At 31.4% G+C, this 19,145-nt stretch overlaps 2 protein-coding genes, 1 long non-coding RNA gene and 1 pseudogene across 5 annotated transcripts; 3 read left to right on the plus strand and 1 right to left on the minus strand.

Moving 5' to 3' along the window:
• Positions 1-611: 611 nt before the first annotated feature.
• LOC123226225 (protein BIC2-like) lies at positions 612-1,334 on the minus strand. The gene has a single exon (XM_044650759.1). It carries the CDS (start codon positions 1,174-1,176, stop codon positions 748-750), a length of 429 nt encoding a protein of 142 aa, XP_044506694.1. The 5' UTR covers positions 1,177-1,334; the 3' UTR covers positions 612-747.
• Positions 1,335-3,687: 2,353 nt separating this feature from the next.
• LOC123225079 lies at positions 3,688-7,337 on the plus strand. The gene is made up of 2 exons (XR_006504100.1): positions 3,688-4,088; positions 6,953-7,337. It is a non-coding gene; the product is annotated as an uncharacterized LOC123225079 (long non-coding RNA).
• On the plus strand, positions 4,084-5,853 carry LOC123225078 (annotated as a pseudogene).
• A 2,736-nt stretch (positions 7,338-10,073) lies between the features above and the next one.
• Positions 10,074-16,673, plus strand: LOC123225077 (transcription factor TGA9-like). Of its 3 annotated transcripts, none has more exons than XM_044648929.1 (13): positions 10,074-10,552; positions 10,641-10,822; positions 10,943-11,034; positions 11,425-11,507; positions 11,661-11,888; positions 12,583-12,627; positions 12,766-12,825; positions 12,911-12,988; positions 13,098-13,146; positions 13,869-14,140; positions 14,486-14,707; positions 15,922-16,064; positions 16,292-16,673. In XM_044648929.1, the coding sequence occupies exons 2-13, from the start codon at positions 10,722-10,724 to the stop codon at positions 16,416-16,418; spliced, it is 1,500 nt and encodes a 499-aa protein (XP_044504864.1). In that variant the 5' UTR covers positions 10,074-10,552; positions 10,641-10,721; the 3' UTR covers positions 16,419-16,673. The 3 variants fall into 3 exon arrangements, with proteins under 3 accessions (XP_044504864.1, XP_044504867.1, XP_044504868.1); XM_044648932.1 differs by having other exon boundaries at positions 11,443-11,507; XM_044648933.1 differs by lacking the exon at positions 10,074-10,552 and having other exon boundaries at positions 10,704-10,822; positions 10,972-11,034; positions 11,443-11,507.
• Positions 16,674-19,145: the final 2,472 nt, after the last annotated feature.

A 19,145-nucleotide genomic window follows, 5' to 3' on the forward strand; every position in this document is an offset into this window, starting at 1 on the left:
AAAAATTAACTTTTCCCCCCTGAAATGTAGCCACTTTTTCCGGTGATGGTGGAGAAGTTTTCATCCAGAGATCGACCACCTCTGGATGACGATCGTCGTCCAAGAAGGACGAGTGTCTTTCAGATCTAAACGACAAGCGTCGTCCAAAGAATGGAAGACGAGAGTTGTCCATAATGGATGATGGAGCGTCGTCCAGAGAATGGACGACGCTCCATCATCTAATGAAGCTCAATGAGTGTCGTCCAAATCTAGACGATGCTCGTCACTCTCCCTCCAACCATGTCGTCGTTGGTGGCCGAAGGGAAAATTGAAAAAAAATTAGGGAGTTGGGGGGGTGAAAGTTACTTTTCAAAGTTCATGGATGGGGGGTAAAAGTTAATTTTTAAAATCAGAGAGAAAAAAATTAATAATATTATATAACTGGAATATAAATAATAAAATAATGATTTTCTATCTTTTTATTTAACAAAGAACTTAATGATAGTTTAAAAATAAGTGAATGTTTAGATTTTTCATCAAACATGACTATACTTTTAAGATAGGGTTAAAAAATGAGTGTGGAAATAGTCCTTTTCCCAAATTAAAAAAACCCTTATATCATTCACCACTAATTTGTTACAATAACAAATGCTCTTTATCAACATTTCACACATTTTCAATTCAGTACACAGGAAATATGATACAAAACTCAACAAGAGATCCAGATCTAAGAGAATTAACCTCTTCCTTTAAAAAAAAAATAATAACTTAACACCTACTCTCAATCCTCAGACGTTGTTGATGAGGAGAAATAGAAGTGGAAGCACTACTGGCTCCACGTCCATGATCCGCCACAAGAGCTTTACGAGCAGAAGCAATCTTATTCGGAACCAAAACACCTTCAAAAGCCGAACAGTCAATCCAATCCTTCAGCAGCTCTTCTTGCCCCCATTTATCCGGAATCAACACACTCCCGGCCGCCACTTCTTCTCTATGTCTCTTCAGCCTCTCTCGTCTGCCGCCATTAACGTTATAATCATCCCTATCCTTATTACTCTGAACAACTTTCTCACCCTCATGCAGCCCAGTTGCCTTACTGCGGCTTGCTTTAGTTCTTCGAACGGCTTGTGAAAAGCTCCTGGAACCCATTTCAGATAGATTTTCTGTGGTGTAATTAGTAGGAGGAGGAGTGTTCATGATGAATATAGGAGGAAAATGTGAGGATGTGGAAAAAATTTGTAATAAACAAGTGGGGAAGGAGGGAAGGAGAGAAGGAGAAATGGGTAGGTTTTTGGAAAATACGATGAATGGTGGGAGATGGTCCTACGTTTCATGCTTGCTTGGACAATGTGTGGTGAAGTTGAAAGGTGGGAAAGATTTTAGACAGACTCCTTGGTTTCAAGTTGAGAGGTGGAGATGAAACGAGAGAAATTTTGCATAAAAGCATGTGATTTTATTTTATTTTATTTTTTGGGCTTTCGTGAGGTTGGAAAGTAGGGATGATTGATCTGACTTGAAAGGTATACAAATGAGAAATATTTTACATGTATATATATATAAAGGGTATGGACAATTTTTAACTCAAATTTTATTATAATATCAAAAATATATTTATAGTAATTAAAAAATTTAAATATTTATTCATTTTTAAATTATTATTAAATATAAAGATAAAATTATTATTTAATAATATTATTAAATAATTTATAATTTTATCTCATTTTCTTTTTTAAGTTTTAAAAATTAGAATTTCACCTTATCCCTGAATTTTGAAAAGTGATTTTTTCTCTTTAAATTCTTAAATTTTTTTCACCCCTCCCTCCAACCACTGGCGATTGGCGAGATGCGTTGGTGGACAACTAGACGATGCTCATAATTCATATCTAAACGATAAAACGTCATCTAGTGAAGGTGACAAAACATCTTCAGATTTAGATGACTTTTTCTTGTTTATCAGTCATTGGGCCATCATTTGTTAGAGAAAACGATCGGATTTTGAGTTTGGTACCATAAGGGGAAAAAGTAAATTTATCAAAACTTAATTTAAAAAAAAAATTAGTTTTTTAAATTAAGGAGAAGAATATGAGATATAATTTTAATTATTTTAATATTATTAATAAAATAACGATTTTATCCCTTAACTTTATCATAAAATTTATGGATATATCCTAACTGATTAAAACTTGGTAGGTATTTGAGTTTTATATCTTCCACAGATATATATTTATTATATCACCAAACTTGGATGAAAAATAGTCCATTGGCCTATAAATAGGGTAATTAATTAAAATAGGCAAAAAATTAAGCGTTTATACGTTTTTAGGCCACCCTAGAAAAGTTTTACCAAAATAAGCAAACCGTATTTTTTTTACCCTTATGTTGAAAAACCCAGTAAAAATATTTTTTCTGAGAATGTGCGTCAGTTTATGGTGGTTACAATGGTGGCTAGGGATTTTACACTAAACCCTAAATATGTCGAATTATGTATATGGATGTTTTTGAATGTTTCGAACGCTTAAAATGATGTAGTTTCAATGTTAATGGATGTCTGGAAGTGTAGCCGTTGAGAGACAAAATCGCGCAAATTTACAGTGTCACGCAAACTGCGCAAATCGCGCAAACACTGTTTACACCGCGCAAACCTGTTCACATCGCGCAATCATTGTTTACATCGCGCAAAAGTAGATATTATAGTCTGTGAACAGTATTTTTTGCGCGATTTTGCAAGCAGTTTGCGCGATACTGTTCACAGTTTGCGTGACACTGTTCACAGTTTGCGCGACACTGTTCACAGTTTACGTTTTTGTCTCTCAACGGCTACACTTCCAGACATCCATTAACATTGAAACTACATCATTTTAAGCGTTCGAAACATTCAAAAACATCCATATACATTCGACATATTTAGGGTTTTACTATAAAATCCCTAGCTACTATCGTAACCGCCGTAAACCGACGCATATTCTCAGAAAAAATATTTTTACTGGGTTTTTCAACATAAGGGTAAAAAGGGTAAAAAAAATACGGTTTGCTTATTTTGATAAAACTTTTCTAGGGTGGCCTAAAAACGTATAAACACTTAATTTTTTGCCTATTTTAATTAATTACCTCTATAAATAAATTATATTAATTTATTTATATAATTTAGTATTATAGTATCTAATTGAAATAAATATAACATCAATTATCCATAAATTGTCATTTTAATTTGTATTTTCCTGCATATTAACCTAACGAAAGTGTTTCTAGTCTTTTAAGAACATTTATTACCAAAGTTTGATGAGTATTTTTATTTTATTTGAATTTTATAAAATTTCTTATGGCTTTAATATAAATCAAGACACTATTTTTTTTTATACAAGATCAGAATCAAAGGCCTTAAAAAAACATATAAAAATAAATATTAATCTAAACGAAAAATTTCAATATTTTCTACCAAAAAAATGTCTTACAACCTCGTTAGTAAATCTTGATAAAATATCAATTTATTAAACGAATTTAAAATAATTTAGGTTGGAGAAAACTTTTAGTTTTTAAAGTTTAAGGGGGTAAAAGAGATAAAATTTTAAAGATTAGAGTTCGATTAATTTTAACTGTTTATAGATAGGTATTTAAGAGTATTAAATTTAAAAGAGAGAAGCTTGGAAATGCAGCACACCTTAGGTGGGATATACCTTTGGCCTAAATTGAGCCATGTTAATTTTTGGAGGGAAAGTACAAAATGTTAACTCATTTCATCTACTTTTTGAGAAATTTACAAAAGGTGAAGGTTGGTTTAAATCATTTCAGGTATATATGGAGCTTTATAAGTTTTCCGGTACATTGCCATACCGGCGTTCGGAAACAAGCGCGAGAGGAGTTTACAGGGGAAAAAAATTAAAGAAAAAGCAGCAACGAATGAGTGAATTTATTCATTTGTTGGTATTTGCATTAACTCTCTTGCCAAACGCCCCGAGAGCGCTAGTACTATTACTGTTTCATGGACATTTCCGACAGAGTATTGAGTACTAAGCACCGTTCACTCTTTTTGTGGTCCAGTTCATCAAAGCTTCGTTACTTTCCACAGTGAGATCTCACGCCCTAGCTCAACCCCCTCTCTGACATTTGTGGTGAGATCTCGATGACCCTTTTGCCTGTTTTATTCATAATTTTAGTGCCTTTGCTCTTTTATTATTTCTTCAATTTTTGTTCATACCCATATGCTGGACTTTTTTTTTTTTTTGTCTATGCTTCATGCGCGTAGATTCTTGTTTCTGATTTTAGTACAAAACTCAGAAGCAATTGAGTACCTGGTTTTTTGCTTATAGAATTTTGGTGGATTTGTGCATGTATTTCGGTGATCTAATTAGATTTTGTGAAGTTTTTGTGTTTTCTCTAAGAACAAAGTATACCAAGTTCATTGACATTGTGGTGGAAATCCAATCAGTGGGTTTGAGATTGTTTGATTGATCTTCTTGGTGATGGAGCATCCCCCTGTTGAAGTCATTGTCAATATATTGTCTTGGCTTGGAGGTGCACGGGATGTGGTGATAGCCTCTGCAACATGTAAGAAGTGCCGGAAACATCTCCACACTCTCGTGTGTATCATGATTTGACTACAAATTGACTGGAAATCCTGATAACCCAAACAATATTCCAAACCAGTGGTTGCAATGCCTATTGATTTCGATGGATGATGCTGATGAGTTCTCTGTTTCTACTGTTATTGCATAGCTCATGCATACTAGGAAACATTGCGCAGGCTGTATTATAATGTCCAAACCAATCCGAATGTTAAAATCCTTGAAATCTGTGGGAGACAATAACTGGAAGTGTTGTCTTCGTCCCATAATTCAATCACAGGAGTGGAACCTAATTTTCTGAGATTCCCTCGTTTGAAATCTTTCTCCTTAAGCCATGTCACTATTTCAGCTTTGGATTTGAGTCTTTTGCCCTCAGCATGTCGGAAGATTGAGACTTTGGAACTTGTCAATCCAAAGATTGCAATGTGAGATGCCCAAGTGACAGGTGAACTGAGCAGTCTGACATTTAAGAGTATCTATGTTGAAGCAGTTAGTTTGGACAAGTTTATATTGGCGGCTGATAGTGTTGAGTGTTTGCACTTGAAAGATCATGCTCTTGAACTTTTTGAACTCATTGGCAAGGGGACTTTTAAGCATTTCAAGAATGATGATGATCTGTGTCATACATATTGATATTAGTGACTGTTGATAATCTTGAGATTGTAGATATCGGCAACTTCACAATACTTTGGCCAAAATTCTACCAGACGTTCTCAAGATCATCAAAATTGAAGAAGCTTCGGCTTTGGGATGTTGTATTTGATGAAGATGAAATTATAGTTTTGGAAACAATGGCTGTTTGTTTCCCACAGCTGACCCATCTTTCGTTGAGTTATGACTTGAGAGATGGAGTTATTCACTATGGCCTGCAAGGATCTTCTAATTTGGAGAATGTGGTTGTATTGAAGCTTGAATGGCTTGTTATTAATGATCTCTTCTCACATTGGGTTGAGGAGCTCTTAAAACGATGCCCAAATCTTAAAAGGATTGTCATTTTTGGGGTTGTTTCAGAGATAAAAACCCATGAAGAATGTCTGTTGTTGGGCAGTTTCACTTCATCCATTGTTTAGCTCATGTGGAAATATTTGCTGTAGAGGTGCAGTTTGAGTACGGGTGAAAGCTCTTTAAATTGTTTTGGTAAAAAAATTCAAGTTTTTGGTATAAGTATGAACTTTATGACCACATGTGCAGGCAAGATAGCCTGAGCATCTTTTTTTGTCCATAAATGATAGTTGAAGTCTCTTTCATTTTATTGAAATTACTTGATTGGAAAAATCATGTTTTATGCATAAGTTTATGCTATTTTGCTCAACCTGTGCAGGCTTGCAGTATCTAAAATTATGTTGCTCTCTTTTTGGCTCAGAATCATTGCCTTTGAGGATTTCTGGTAGTCACAGATGATGCAGCCTTTGATATTGAGTTGACATTAACATACAAATATATTTTGGATAAAAGTTATTTTATAAGTTCTTTCATGATGGCTATCTGTTATATGGGGCTTCACCACTTCTCTAGGTCAAATTTTTTCTTGTTATTACTGAGTACCAAGTAAAATTTGTTGAAATGAACCTCAGTCATGCAAGAGCATTTTGCTGTTAAAAAATGAAATGACACATATAGGAAGGGCGATATCAAGATTCTTATTCATTAAAAATGCAAATTGTAAAAGAGCACGAAGTAACATGCAATGCTAAAACTGTCTGACACTTTTGAGGTTATGCCCTTTGAAGCTTGAAAAAGTAGAATTTGTTTGTTATCAGAATCTTACTCATAATTTATCAATAGTTTCAGTAAGTCTTCTTATAATGCAGAGGGTCATGCAATCTTTATGAATATTTGTAGAGTTCAGAGAGAGTCACTGGAGATTGTAAATTAGAAGCTTTATACATTTCCAAGGGCCCTGCACACTGGTTTTTTTATGCATCACATGGAAGCCCCACCGTTATTTTGAATGTTTTGAGGATAAATTTTTTTTGCTTTTCGGTGAAGATCGATGCTTAATCCTCTTAATGCTCACTTGCGGTATATTGCTTCAAAACCGTTGACTTGGTAAATAGAAATGGGTGTATACAGAACGATTTGCAGAGCTTTGGCATTTGGTGTGTCAGAGAGTTAAATATTTTTTGCATGTAACCAGAACAAATTATCATTTTTTTTCAGAAATGTATTTTTCTTTTCCTAGTGGAATGTCAGCAATAGCATGCTGACTTGGACATTATCTTTTGATTAATTTGCTCGAGATTCTGAACTTTTTTTAAAATATCATGTGAGAAATTCATCAGAATTTCAATGTTGGTATTACTGATATTACTCGGATTAAATTACTATAACAGTCTCCATTTCATTTACATGGAAGTCAGCCTATATATATCATTGAACATTTTATAACACTGGCATTGTCTCTTGTGCAGGTATCTCCTGTTTGGTTGTCAACTAACTGTATAAATGGCTCTGCTGGTGTTGGGGTTCTTCTGATGAGAGCTCGACTTGTTCTGGGATTGTTTGTATCGCCATATACTTACACAAGGTTGCAGAAATATCCCTTTCTTGGCTTCATCTCAGTTTCAGGTTAACCTTAGATCTACATAGTCCATTTTTTTAAAGATGTTGATATAACCAGTCTCTGTCTTAAAATTATCAAGTCATATAGTAACAGAATCCGCGTATGCATCGAATGTCAAAACGAAATTGTTGTGTTCTGCATTGTGAGATGAATTCTGGGAATAATAAGTTGCACATTTTTGTATGACTGGAAAAGAAAGATGTAATGGATGCATGAACTTTGTTTTAAAGTCAGTACCTGCTTCTATTTGTATAGCTGGCTTGTCAAATAGTCAATCAAATTTAACAACCAAAACTTGTGGTGACCCAACCTAAATTTCACAGTATCTACTCTCGAGTACACATATTGTGTTATTATGAGATTGAATATTATTTTGTATTTAATTCAAAATCATTCAATCACTTGATGATATAAGTATATAATTATTTGTATACTCAAAATAAGTACGATAGTTTTATTGATTTGAAATGAAAGTATAAATCAAACAGCGGACAAGTACAAGATTTGAGAATCATTTGGCAGTTTCTTTGGTAGATTTTGACTATTTTATTTAATTTATCTTAAGAGAATATGAGTTTTAATTATATATAATTTAACATTATCATTTGAGGGCGGTTTAGAATCTTTTGCCAACCTCCCATGATTGATCTTAATCTCTTCATAAATCTCTTGCTAAATTTGTCATTCATCTTGAAGAAACCCGGATGGTGCTTTAAGCTAACAATAATACTATATATACAATTTTTGTGTATAAATAATGATGTATCACTATGTGATTGTGTATTATTTTATCTTTAATTTTTAACTGTTTAATTACATGATGACATATCATTATTTATGTATAAAGTTATGCATATAACACTGTTCTTAGGTTAATAATAATATTCTTCCAATAATTTATTTTGTTCCCATTGTGGCAATGATTCAAATTTGGAAGGAAAAGCAAGAAGGTCTAGTTCAAGCAAATTCATAATATAAATAATTAATTCCATGCTTAAGTTACAAGCAATAGCTAAATTAATCTAACAAAATCTTGGAGAGGCATAATTAGTACTAGAATTTGATCTAGACCAATCACCTTTCTACACACATGGAAGTAAAGCTAAGTATAAACAATCACAGTTTGAAGAAATGTAAAGATTCATAAAATCTATATTCAAAAAGCTAGCTTCCATATGAACAAGCTGCTGTAAAGTTCAATGGGGACCAAATTAAAATTACCTAATCCATGACCTTCTGGCACTCTATTTAAGCCAAAATCCGAATTGTTTTTTATGCCAATCATTGTTGGCATAATAGAGGAATAATTGGTAGAAGAAGGCATATTTTGTAGATGAGCACAACATTGAAAATGTCCTACTCTTTTTTTTTCCCCTGAAAGAGATTGTGGGTACACTAACTAAGTGTCTCTCCTTCTCTCTTTAATAATTTAGATCTCCTCAATAATGCTGCCCATGAATTTTTAGCTATAATTGTTTGATTTATAATATTGATGATCTTTTGGTAAAGCCCTTTTTTGCTTCTATTAGTTTATGTTTGAATAAAGTTATGAGTAATATTATATATATTCATTTGAAGTATATAAATGTGTACATATTTATACGTGTTATTATATAATTAAATGTTATTTTATTTTTAATTCAAAATCATTCAATCACATAATAATTTATATATACCTAAAATAGATATATATAGTTTTATTATAAAATTATATGGAGAAACAAATATCATTAATTAATTATAAAATATGATTCGGTGATATAAATATTTATTTTTTATTTGTTTTAAAATAACTTAATTATATATTATCATATTAGGTTGTACAAATAAGCTACTCGATTTGATTTGGGTAAGTGACTAAAAGGAAAGAATTTAAGTGTCTGTTTTATAGGTGAGTTAGGCAAATGTTCCAAAGCTCACTTAAAATTGGTAATGAAGGAGGAGAAGAAGAAGAAGGAGGAGGATAAACTAAAGATGAGACTGAATGTGTGTAAATTAATTGGGGAGTCTTAGCAGAGAAAGAAGGAAATTTCTATTAATGGAAAGGAATCATGATGTGGCGTGGTTTTAGGTGATGACAGGGAATGGATGCTGACCCATCAACAAAAGGAATAATACCAAACAAGTCCATCTCATTGACAAAGATTAATTTATTTAATACAAGTGGATTATTATTATAATGGTTTAGTTGAAATGGCATGTATGAATAAATACTTGAAAAATTTATAAAAAATTAGAAAATTATATATATAAATAATATATATAATTTTATACATAAATAATGATATGTTATTATATAATTAATTATTATTTTATTTTTAATTTAAAATTATCTAATTATATAGTAATATGTTATTATTTATATATAAAATTATACATATTATTTATACATATAACATTATTTTATAAAAAATAAAATGAAATTAAAATCAACCCTACAATATCCTTTACCAATACTTTCTTTTTACTTTCTTTTGTGAAAGAAAACTTTGTCTCATCTTTTATTCATTGTTTTTTTTTTCTTTTTAAATTCCATTCAAGCTAAATTATTTTTTTATAAATAAACTAATTAGACTGAAAATATATGTTTTAATTATAGTAATTAGTCTTATAATCATTATATCAATTAAAGTTAAAGTACAACAAATTTTAAATCAATTTTCTTAAAAACATTTATAAACCCAAATCAAATTAGCTTAAAAATTGGTAAATTTTTAAATCAATTTAGTTTTAGTAAAGATTTGATTGAATTTAAAAAATTATCAAGTTAATTCAATTAGCTAATTTTAATCATTTTTAACAAAAATTTTACTTTCTTCTTCATTCAAACAACCCTTTGAAATATCTTATGTTCAATGTTGAATTCATTGGTTTTAAGAATTAAAAACAAATAATTATTTCTTCTGTAACAAGTACCTGCATCTCCATAGAACAAACCAATCACAAAACACAGGCGGTTACAGGAGAGAGAGAGAGAGAGAGAGAGAGTGTGGAGTAGGTGTCAGTGATTCTAGTGGGTTCCTGCAAAAGACCCCACCTCTCTTTTTGTACAATTTCTGTTTTTTCACTTGATTTTATTTTTATTTTCCAGAACCCACAAACCAGCAGGCCCTGCAGCTCCCTGCAAGGACAAGATTTTGTTGTACTCTCATCAGTTTCATCTTTCTGATAAGATTTTTACTACGCAAAAGTAGTGTGTGTTGAATAAAAAGCCATTAAACTCTTGTTAGACACAGGTTTCTTCACTGAGAAGTAGGGAAGAGAAACGCTAGAGATAGAGACATCCATATGAAAGATCAAAAGTTGCCCAGATGAGATTGAGAGTTATGATTTATATCTGAGAAAAAGACATCTTCCTCTTCTTGTTTCTACTTGAAAATATATACTTTGACAACAAAGCTTTCATCTTTTCTCCTTCTTTGTCTCTCGCTTATGAGCTTGAACTCAGGTAAATGAATAAATACGATTTCTAGTTTGCTGATATTCTTTTTCGTTTGATTCTTAGTGTAAAATCCATTTCGTTTTGCTTGTTTCAGTGTCTTTTTCTGTGGGGTGTCTTCTTTTTTTCTAGTTTCTGCTTTAATAAAGATGAAAATGGTGTGAAAAGAAACTCCTGCATGGCGAACCACAGAATTGGAGAGACAGGCTTGTCTGACACAGGCCCTTCAAGTCACCATCACCATGTCCCTTATGTTGCTGCTCTTCATACCAGTTTCATGTATGCTCTTTAGATTTCAAGTTCTTTTTTTTTTTTTTTTAAATTGCTAACTGTGTTAATCTCCTTTGTTTTGAAACTTTGATTTCCTTGCTGCAAATTTTTTTTTTTAACTTGTCTCAGCAATCAACAAGGGTCCACTTTTGATTTAGGAGAGCTGGAAGAAGCAATTGTGCTGCAAGGGCTTAAGATTAGAAATGATGAAGCAAAAGCACGTATGATATCCTCTCTCTCTCTATTACCCCTTCTCCCTTTATGACGTTTGATGAACATAACCAACAGCCTAAAAGCACCGAGAGAGAAAGGAAAAAAAAAGTGAGAGAGAGAGAAAGAAAGGTTTTTGAATTTGTCTAAAGGTGGTATAAGAGAGAGCTTACTGTTTCCGATAGAGTAATGATTCTGAGGCAAGAGACTTGAATGGTGTGAGGACACAAACATAGAAACTTGACCTGTCTCATTATCTGATTTTACTGACTCCATAACTGCAAAAAAGAAAAGGGAAGTTAGGTCCCTTCCCCCTTTGATGTTGTGTATTTTAAAAATCTTTTGAAGTCTTTGGTTTAGGTTGATCCTCTTGAGATTTCGCTTTTGTGATTTTCTTGCAGCTTTATTCACTTCTGCAGGAAGACCAGCAGCAACTCTGGAGATGTTCCCTTCTTGGCCAATGAGGTTCCAGCAAACCCCCAGAGTAGGTTCTCAGCTTTCTTTATTTATGTTTGACCATTTCTTTAAGTGCAATATTTCACTTGGGATAAGTTTACCAAGTTGATTATGATTATGATTATATTGTTTGATGCCCATTTGAGGTTTTTTGTTGATGGAGTTGTTGATTAATCCTCAGGGAAGTGCAAAGTCTGGAGGGGAGACAACAGATTCAGGATCAGCACTTAACACTTTTTCAAGCAAGGCTGAGACTCAGCTGGAGCCAGAATCTCCTATTAGTAAAAAGGCATCTTCTTCGGATCAACTCAGGCTTCAACAGCAGCATCAACAAGTAGATATGTCAAATGATACTTCAAGAGCAGGGCCATTACAGAATCAATCACCTGCCAAACAGCCTCAGGAAAAGGTCCTAAATTTGCATTAAACTCATTAATTTATCTGCAACTTCTTCTTTCTCCATTTCTTGCCCATATCCCAAGAACTCAGGAAAAGTGGATATCTTTATTGTTATTATTACCGTTTCTGATATATCTATCCTTTTACATATCTTCTTCAAAAGAAACAAAATACTGATCCGAACAACCAGCAGAAAATCAAAGGACAGCATAGTTTTTCCACTCTTTCAAGGATTTCCTGAGCAATGTCTGACATGGAGAGTTGTACACAGGGAATAAGCAAAGAGAGAGAATCTCTACAGTTTTTTTTAATGCCCTTTCTCATTATTATTATCACTTTTCTTTACTCAATCCCTATAACTGCCAGATAAACTTGATGTTTTTAGCCTTAAAATCAGTTTTGGAACTTTAAACCATTGCCACACAAACAACCAAAAACAATTAAAGATAATTATGAAGGATTTGGCTTTTCTGCTATCTGTATAATTTGTCATAATTACCTGCTTCAATATCAGAACTTACATCACTCCCACTCTTTGATATCTGTAATACAACCCAAAGCGCTAAATCCTTCAATTTCTTGAAAGACAACTAAAGTTTTAAATAAACTTTTCTTCTCTGTTTGAGTTGATACTTACTTGCTATCCCATTTTAGATTCAACATTATTTATATATAATATTATAATATTATTCTGAATGCTGCAGAGAAAGGGTGCTGGTTCAACTTCAGACAAACCACAAGATGCTAAGGTACTTAAGAAAGCTCACCTTTTTATTTATTTTATTTTTTTGGGTTCCTCTAAAATTTCAGCCTTCTCTTTTTCAAAGTTTATTTTATTTCTTTTTATAAACCAACTGGCCTTAAAATTTTGAGCTAATTGGATTCAGACACTGAGACGTCTAGCCCAGAATAGAGAAGCAGCAAGAAAGAGCCGTGTGAGAAAAAAAGTATGACTTAAACTCACCATTCAATATTTTATCATGTTTATAATCTATTTATCTGTTATAATGTTTATTTGTCTTTTATGAACAGGCTTATGTGCAACAGCTAGAATCTAGTAGGATAAAGCTCACCCAACTAGAACAAGAGCTTCAAAGAGCTCGCTCTCAGGTTTTACTTCTGTTGAACATTGAAAAATATACAAGTTAAACTTCAATTATGATCTATAATCAATGACTGATTCTGGGTTTTCTGGCTTTTTACTATTGACTAACTCTAGGGACTATTTTTGGGAGGGTGTACTGCTACTGCTGGAAACATTAGTTCTGGTAAGTTATATGGAAATTATTATTTTTAGTTGTTTTCCATAACACCTGTAATATATAAGCCATCTATGAAAAATAAACAAGATAGGCCACTCAAGGATTATTCAAATGTTTGTTTGTCCCCCATGAAATCAATAGAAAATTGTATGAAGATACAGTTGTCTGCCCCTGGTTATTGATTTTCTCAAGTTGAATATTGACTTACTAATGAATAATCTGAGTTTTACCATTTCTTTTCTTACTTGGAGAAATGTTTAGTCAAGTTTGGCATAAATTGGATTTCCATTTGTCTGACTTTTTCTGGATTTGACTAATTTCTTTGTCCTTAATCTTTTTTCAATTGCTTAAGCTATGCACTATATTTATCAGAAGATTGACTATAGTTAATCCAATAAGAAAAATTTTCCCACTATAAATATTTTAGCAAAATAAATTGACATGTAGTCCCTTATAGCATAACTGCAATACTATGGGCAATGTTATGTGTATATACTTTTGTGTATCTTTAATTTAAAATCATCTAATTACAAGATAACACTTTATCTATATATTCAATTATATACTTAAAAGTACCTACAAGAATAGTTTTATTATAATATTAATGTGTTTTATAAGCCACTTGTTCAAGTCCTACTAATTTTTTCAGACCAATTTGGACCAAACCTAGAGTAGCTCTTGCTAATATATTGTTATCTTTCTTTTTCCAATTATGGTTGTTTGTTCAGGGGCTGCAATTTTTGATATGGAATATGCAAGGTGGTTGGAGAATGATCTGGGGCACATGTCAGAGCTCCGAACTGGATTGAATGCACATTTATCTGACAGCGATCTTCGGATTATTGTCGATGGATACATTTCACATTATGATGAATTTTTCCGACTAAAAGGTGTTGCTGCAAAGTCTGATGTGTTGCACTTGACTACCGGAATGTGGGCAACCGCAGCTGAGCGTTGCTTCTTCTGGATGGGCGGTTTTAAACCCTCTGACCTCATTAAGGTTTGAATATTAAAACGCATTTGTGTTCTACACTTAAAAAAGTTAAAATTAAATTAGAGTAAAATAAAAAATTGGTTAGAAATAATAATACTTAAAAATGATTCATGCAAAAATTTAAAAGTTATATTAATATTTTTGTTGCTAGCGTCGTAATGACTCTAAATATGAAGATATAAGGGTAATTCAGTAATTTTATTGATGTTGGAAAAAGGAAATTGCCAAGGAGGTTAGGTTAGTTGACCAAATCCTTAAAAGGAAACAGTTTTCTTCTTGGATTCTTTTTCGAAGTTCTTTTTAACCTTGGTAACTAACTTACTGTATATGTTTTCACTTTGTGTGAATCAGATGTTAATGTCACAATTGGACCCATTAACAGAACACCAAGTGATGGGTATTTACAGCCTGCAGCACTCGTCACAGCAGGCAGAAGAGGCTCTCTCCCAGGGCCTGGAACAGCTCCAACAGTCTCTTACCGAAACCATTGCCGCCGGGCCTGTCATAGACGGTATGCAACAAATGGTTGTTGCTGTGGGCAAGATGGCAAACCTTGAAGGCTTCGTTCGCCAGGTAAAACCAATATCCCTACATCACTTACATACCATGGCATGCCATTCTAGAGATGTAGGGCTTTATTTCTTCCAAGTAAAGGTTAACACTTTGTGAAAATGAGATCACCTATAGTGCCCTGGTGTGAAGGCTGAAATGAAACGAGGGCTAAACTGACACGAGTAATATTATACATACAAACTTAAATAATTATATTGTCTAATCATAAACTATCATCTCAATTTATATAAATTAGTTAGATTCATTTGTCCATATAATTTTATTCTCCCCTAAATTTATTGTAGTAGTCGGTAAAACTTGATTGTATGTCAATTTTCAAGCTAAGACTTTTCAATTATTCAAGTTTCTAGATTGTGTCTTGACCTATCCACACATGTCCAAATTATTCATCAATGAAGAAGTTGGGATAAATCTTATTAGGGTTTGCTTACATCATTTTTGCAACATATATTCATAACTTCTTTGTCTACATATAGGGAAATTTTAATATAAAAACTTTATAAATATTTGAAATAAAATATATATGCACCAAAATGATATATTATTATGTAATTAGAATCATTTAGATATTTAAAACTTGATGTATATAATCTTATTCATAAAATATCTGTCCTCAAAAGTCTCGATGATCATTAATATTTTTTTTGACCATGGATGATACGTGGATGGGCCATCCTTATCATGCCTTGGTCAATTTTGAGACAAGACATGCAAAATGGTCAATCATCTTTATCGCGGTGAATATATATTACTTGAATAATATTATGTGTATATATATATATATATATATATATATATATATATATATATATATATATGTTATCATATGATTGAGTATTATTTTATCTTTAATTTAAAATCATTCAATCACATGATGACAAATATAAATATGTATATATTTGTATATTTAAAATAGATACATGTAATATTATTAATATTGCAAGAGTTGAATACTATGACCTTTGATGTGGGTTTTTCATCTGACAGGGTTTCTATCAAAAGGTGGCTTGAAAATAATGTATATGTGTTGAAAACCCTAGCAAGACCTGTCAATTGGAAAATAATTAATTATTTTTTAAAGAAGACACATGTCATTCGTCTATGGTGGTTGTGGTTTATTAGTTATTTAATTAAATTTAAACATAAATCGTGTCCTCTTTCGGTTTGCATGATTTTGTGGAATTAATTTACTTGTACATGTTTTTGATTTGCAGGCTGATAATCTAAGGCAGCAAACCCTTCACCGGCTACGACAGATATTGACTGTCCGACAAGCAGCGCGGTGTTTTCTTGTGATCGGAGAATATTATGGACGACTACGAGCTCTTAGTTCGCTTTGGACTTCTCGTCCTCGAGAGTAATATCTATCACTTTTATTAATTCTTCACATTTTGAATCCCAAGATCTGGAAAATGATCGATTAAGAGAGGAAAAGTTGAATAAGTAAAGGCTTAACGTAACTTTGGGAACAAGAAAGCAATTTCCATGTCACTATCTATATTCATCATATCATTGTCTTTCTTCTGAATCAGTATAATTTACTATCTTGCTCACTAAACTTGCTGGAAAAAAACTGATGATCAGGACGGCGATATGCGATCAAGAGAACAACTCGTGCCAGACGACGACAGACTTGCAGATGGTTCAATCTTCACAGCATCATCATTTCGCAAACTATTCAGCAAATGCAAGAAGTTATCGGCCCTTATAACAGATCGACTGATAGATTATTGCTGCAGTTCTTTCCTTCTTTAATGTAAGATGTTAGTGAGCGAGGCTGTTGGTGTTGGGTTGGGTATATCCATCATCCATATATCGTCAAGCTTCTTTTCAGAGAAGATAGCAACTTTTTTTTTTACTGATCTAGTTTGAAAATATTTATGTTATATAATTATATTTATCTTGTAAATGTTTATCATTTATCTTTAATTATGTTGATGAAGAAAGGAGGCTTCTGCTTGGTTCACTATCTTAATTAATAGGAGAACAAAGAAAAAGTCTTGAGATATACATAATATATATATAATCCTATATAAGCATTGGCTCTTGAATCAACAATGTCAAAGGGTGGATATCTATAGAGAAAACAATGCAATAAAACTATATGTATCTATTTTGGGTATATAAATATATACATACTTATATATATCATTAAACGATAAAGTGATTTTGAATCAAGAATAAAGTAATACTCAATCATATGATAACACATATAAGTGTATATATAATTGTGTACTTAAAATAGGTACATATGATATTGCTCAAAACAATATAATGTACGCACATTTTTCAACTGTTTTCCAATTCTTAGTATTTAATTGAAATACTGTATTATTATGTGATTGAATAATACTTTATTTTTAATTCAAAATCATTCAATCACATGATGATATATTATTTAAATATTCAATTGAATATTTAAAAATTCAGTACACATAGTTTTATCTTTATATATAATATAAAGAATGCATGTATAATGCAGCATAAAAAGTATAAAATAGAAATAAAATGGTGGAGGGATGTTGCTCTTAGTTGAAATGAAGTGGTTATGAAGAAGAGTGTTATAATGTAGAAGAGACAACATGAGGTATAAATAATAGGCCAAAAGACTTATTCCCACCCAAGGTTTAGTGCATCCCCCAACTTCTATCCGTTAAGTTTTGAAGATTTAAATATTTACAAATCTGTTAAATTTTACTATTATTATCAAGGATAAAAATGTTATTTTAAAAAAGAATAATTTATTAATTTTTCTATCTTAGTTTTGAAAACTAACAATTTTTCATAAAACTTAATTTTAAAAAGTTACTTTTTTATCTCTACCATTTAGAGCTTTTATATTTTAAGATTAACAATTGCCCTCTCAAAGTTCAAAAACATTTCACTTACATTCCAAAATTGTATTATCTCTTTTCAACAATTCATTCCAACACGTCATTAATTATAAAATATGGAAAACATAATTGGTAGAGGTGAAAAAGTAACTTTTTAAAACTAAATTTGAGAGAAATTATTAGTTTTCAAAACTAAGATTAAAAAAATAAATAAATTATTCTTTTTTTTATAAATAAAATCTATAAATAACATTTTAACTTTTGACAATAACAATAAAATAAGTGGGATTTTACTGTGCACTAAACCTCGGGTGGGAATAAGTCTTTTGCCTAAATACTATACGATAAATAAAGTAGATGTATGGATTGAACGAAATTTGTTGTGGAAGGGAAAGAAAAGTTGGGGAAATATATTTATGCAAAGCTCTTTTCATTTATATGAAGTGGCAGTGAATGTTTATTCTAATGGAGAAAAAAGACAAAGATAAATGGAGAGATAGATCAATTAAAAATATAATTTTTTTATATAAATATAATTTTTATAAATGAACCCAGTTAGTAGAAAAGAGTCACTATAACAAATATTTAATTTAAAGATTAATTTTTAATATTTTTAAATAAAAATTTCAATTATAATGATTATAAAAAAAGAAAAATATACAAGTTGGACATAATATTATATAATAGCAATTATGCATGGTCCTTGTTCATTTTAGAGTTGTATATTTACAAGAGCATGATTAACTAATTTTATTATTTGTAATTAAGATCAATTAACAATGGTTATCCTTTAATCTTAATCAACACATGTGCGTGTGTACACACACACATATAATTATACAAGTGAATTAGATTTTTATTTGAAACTGAATTAATCATATTGAAAAGAATAAATTTCTAATTCAGTGATCGACTCTATAACTGTTTAATTAAGTAACAAATTTAATTTTAATATATCATTAAAGACAACTTAAATTTATATTTTTTTAATGGTAAAATCTCTGTTTTTATCAAACCAACTTCTCTTTGGGTCTTAAAATTTCATCGGATTGCATTGGTAGAGACAAAGATCAGTAGTCCTCCTATCACAAGACAAAAACTGGTTCTTAAATTTTTGCATCTCTCTTTAATACAGGATAAAAGAACGTACGTAGCATCATGCTCCTGCGGTTCAAAAATTTATTACTATATAAATTAATCAACCTTACTGGGTCCATTAATATAAAAATTAGGGTTTGGACAAAATTATAATTATATCCGTCTTTATCAGGTGCATTATTGGCAATTAAATATATAATCCTTTAATTATTTTAATGTATTCTTCTTTTTAGATTAGCTTTTATTCCAAATAATATTCTATAATGCTGCTTTCGTCTTTACTTATCAGTAAAAGTTTGTTTATATATGTTCCACCGCATATCATCATCTCTGGAGGCGTGCAATAATTATTAAAAAAAACAATAGTAATAATATCCATCATTATTATATCATGTGAGTTTAAACCCAGATACTTTGTAGACACTTGAGTCAGTATTTTAAATTTGTTATGATAGGTGGATATTTGGATTTTTTAAACTTTGTGGGTGAAATAGTCATACACCAAA

The sequence above is a fragment of the Mangifera indica genome, chromosome 9, assembly GCF_011075055.1.
Source record: "Mangifera indica cultivar Alphonso chromosome 9, CATAS_Mindica_2.1, whole genome shotgun sequence".
In the NCBI taxonomy this organism is placed as follows: Eukaryota; Viridiplantae; Streptophyta; class Magnoliopsida; order Sapindales; family Anacardiaceae; genus Mangifera; species Mangifera indica.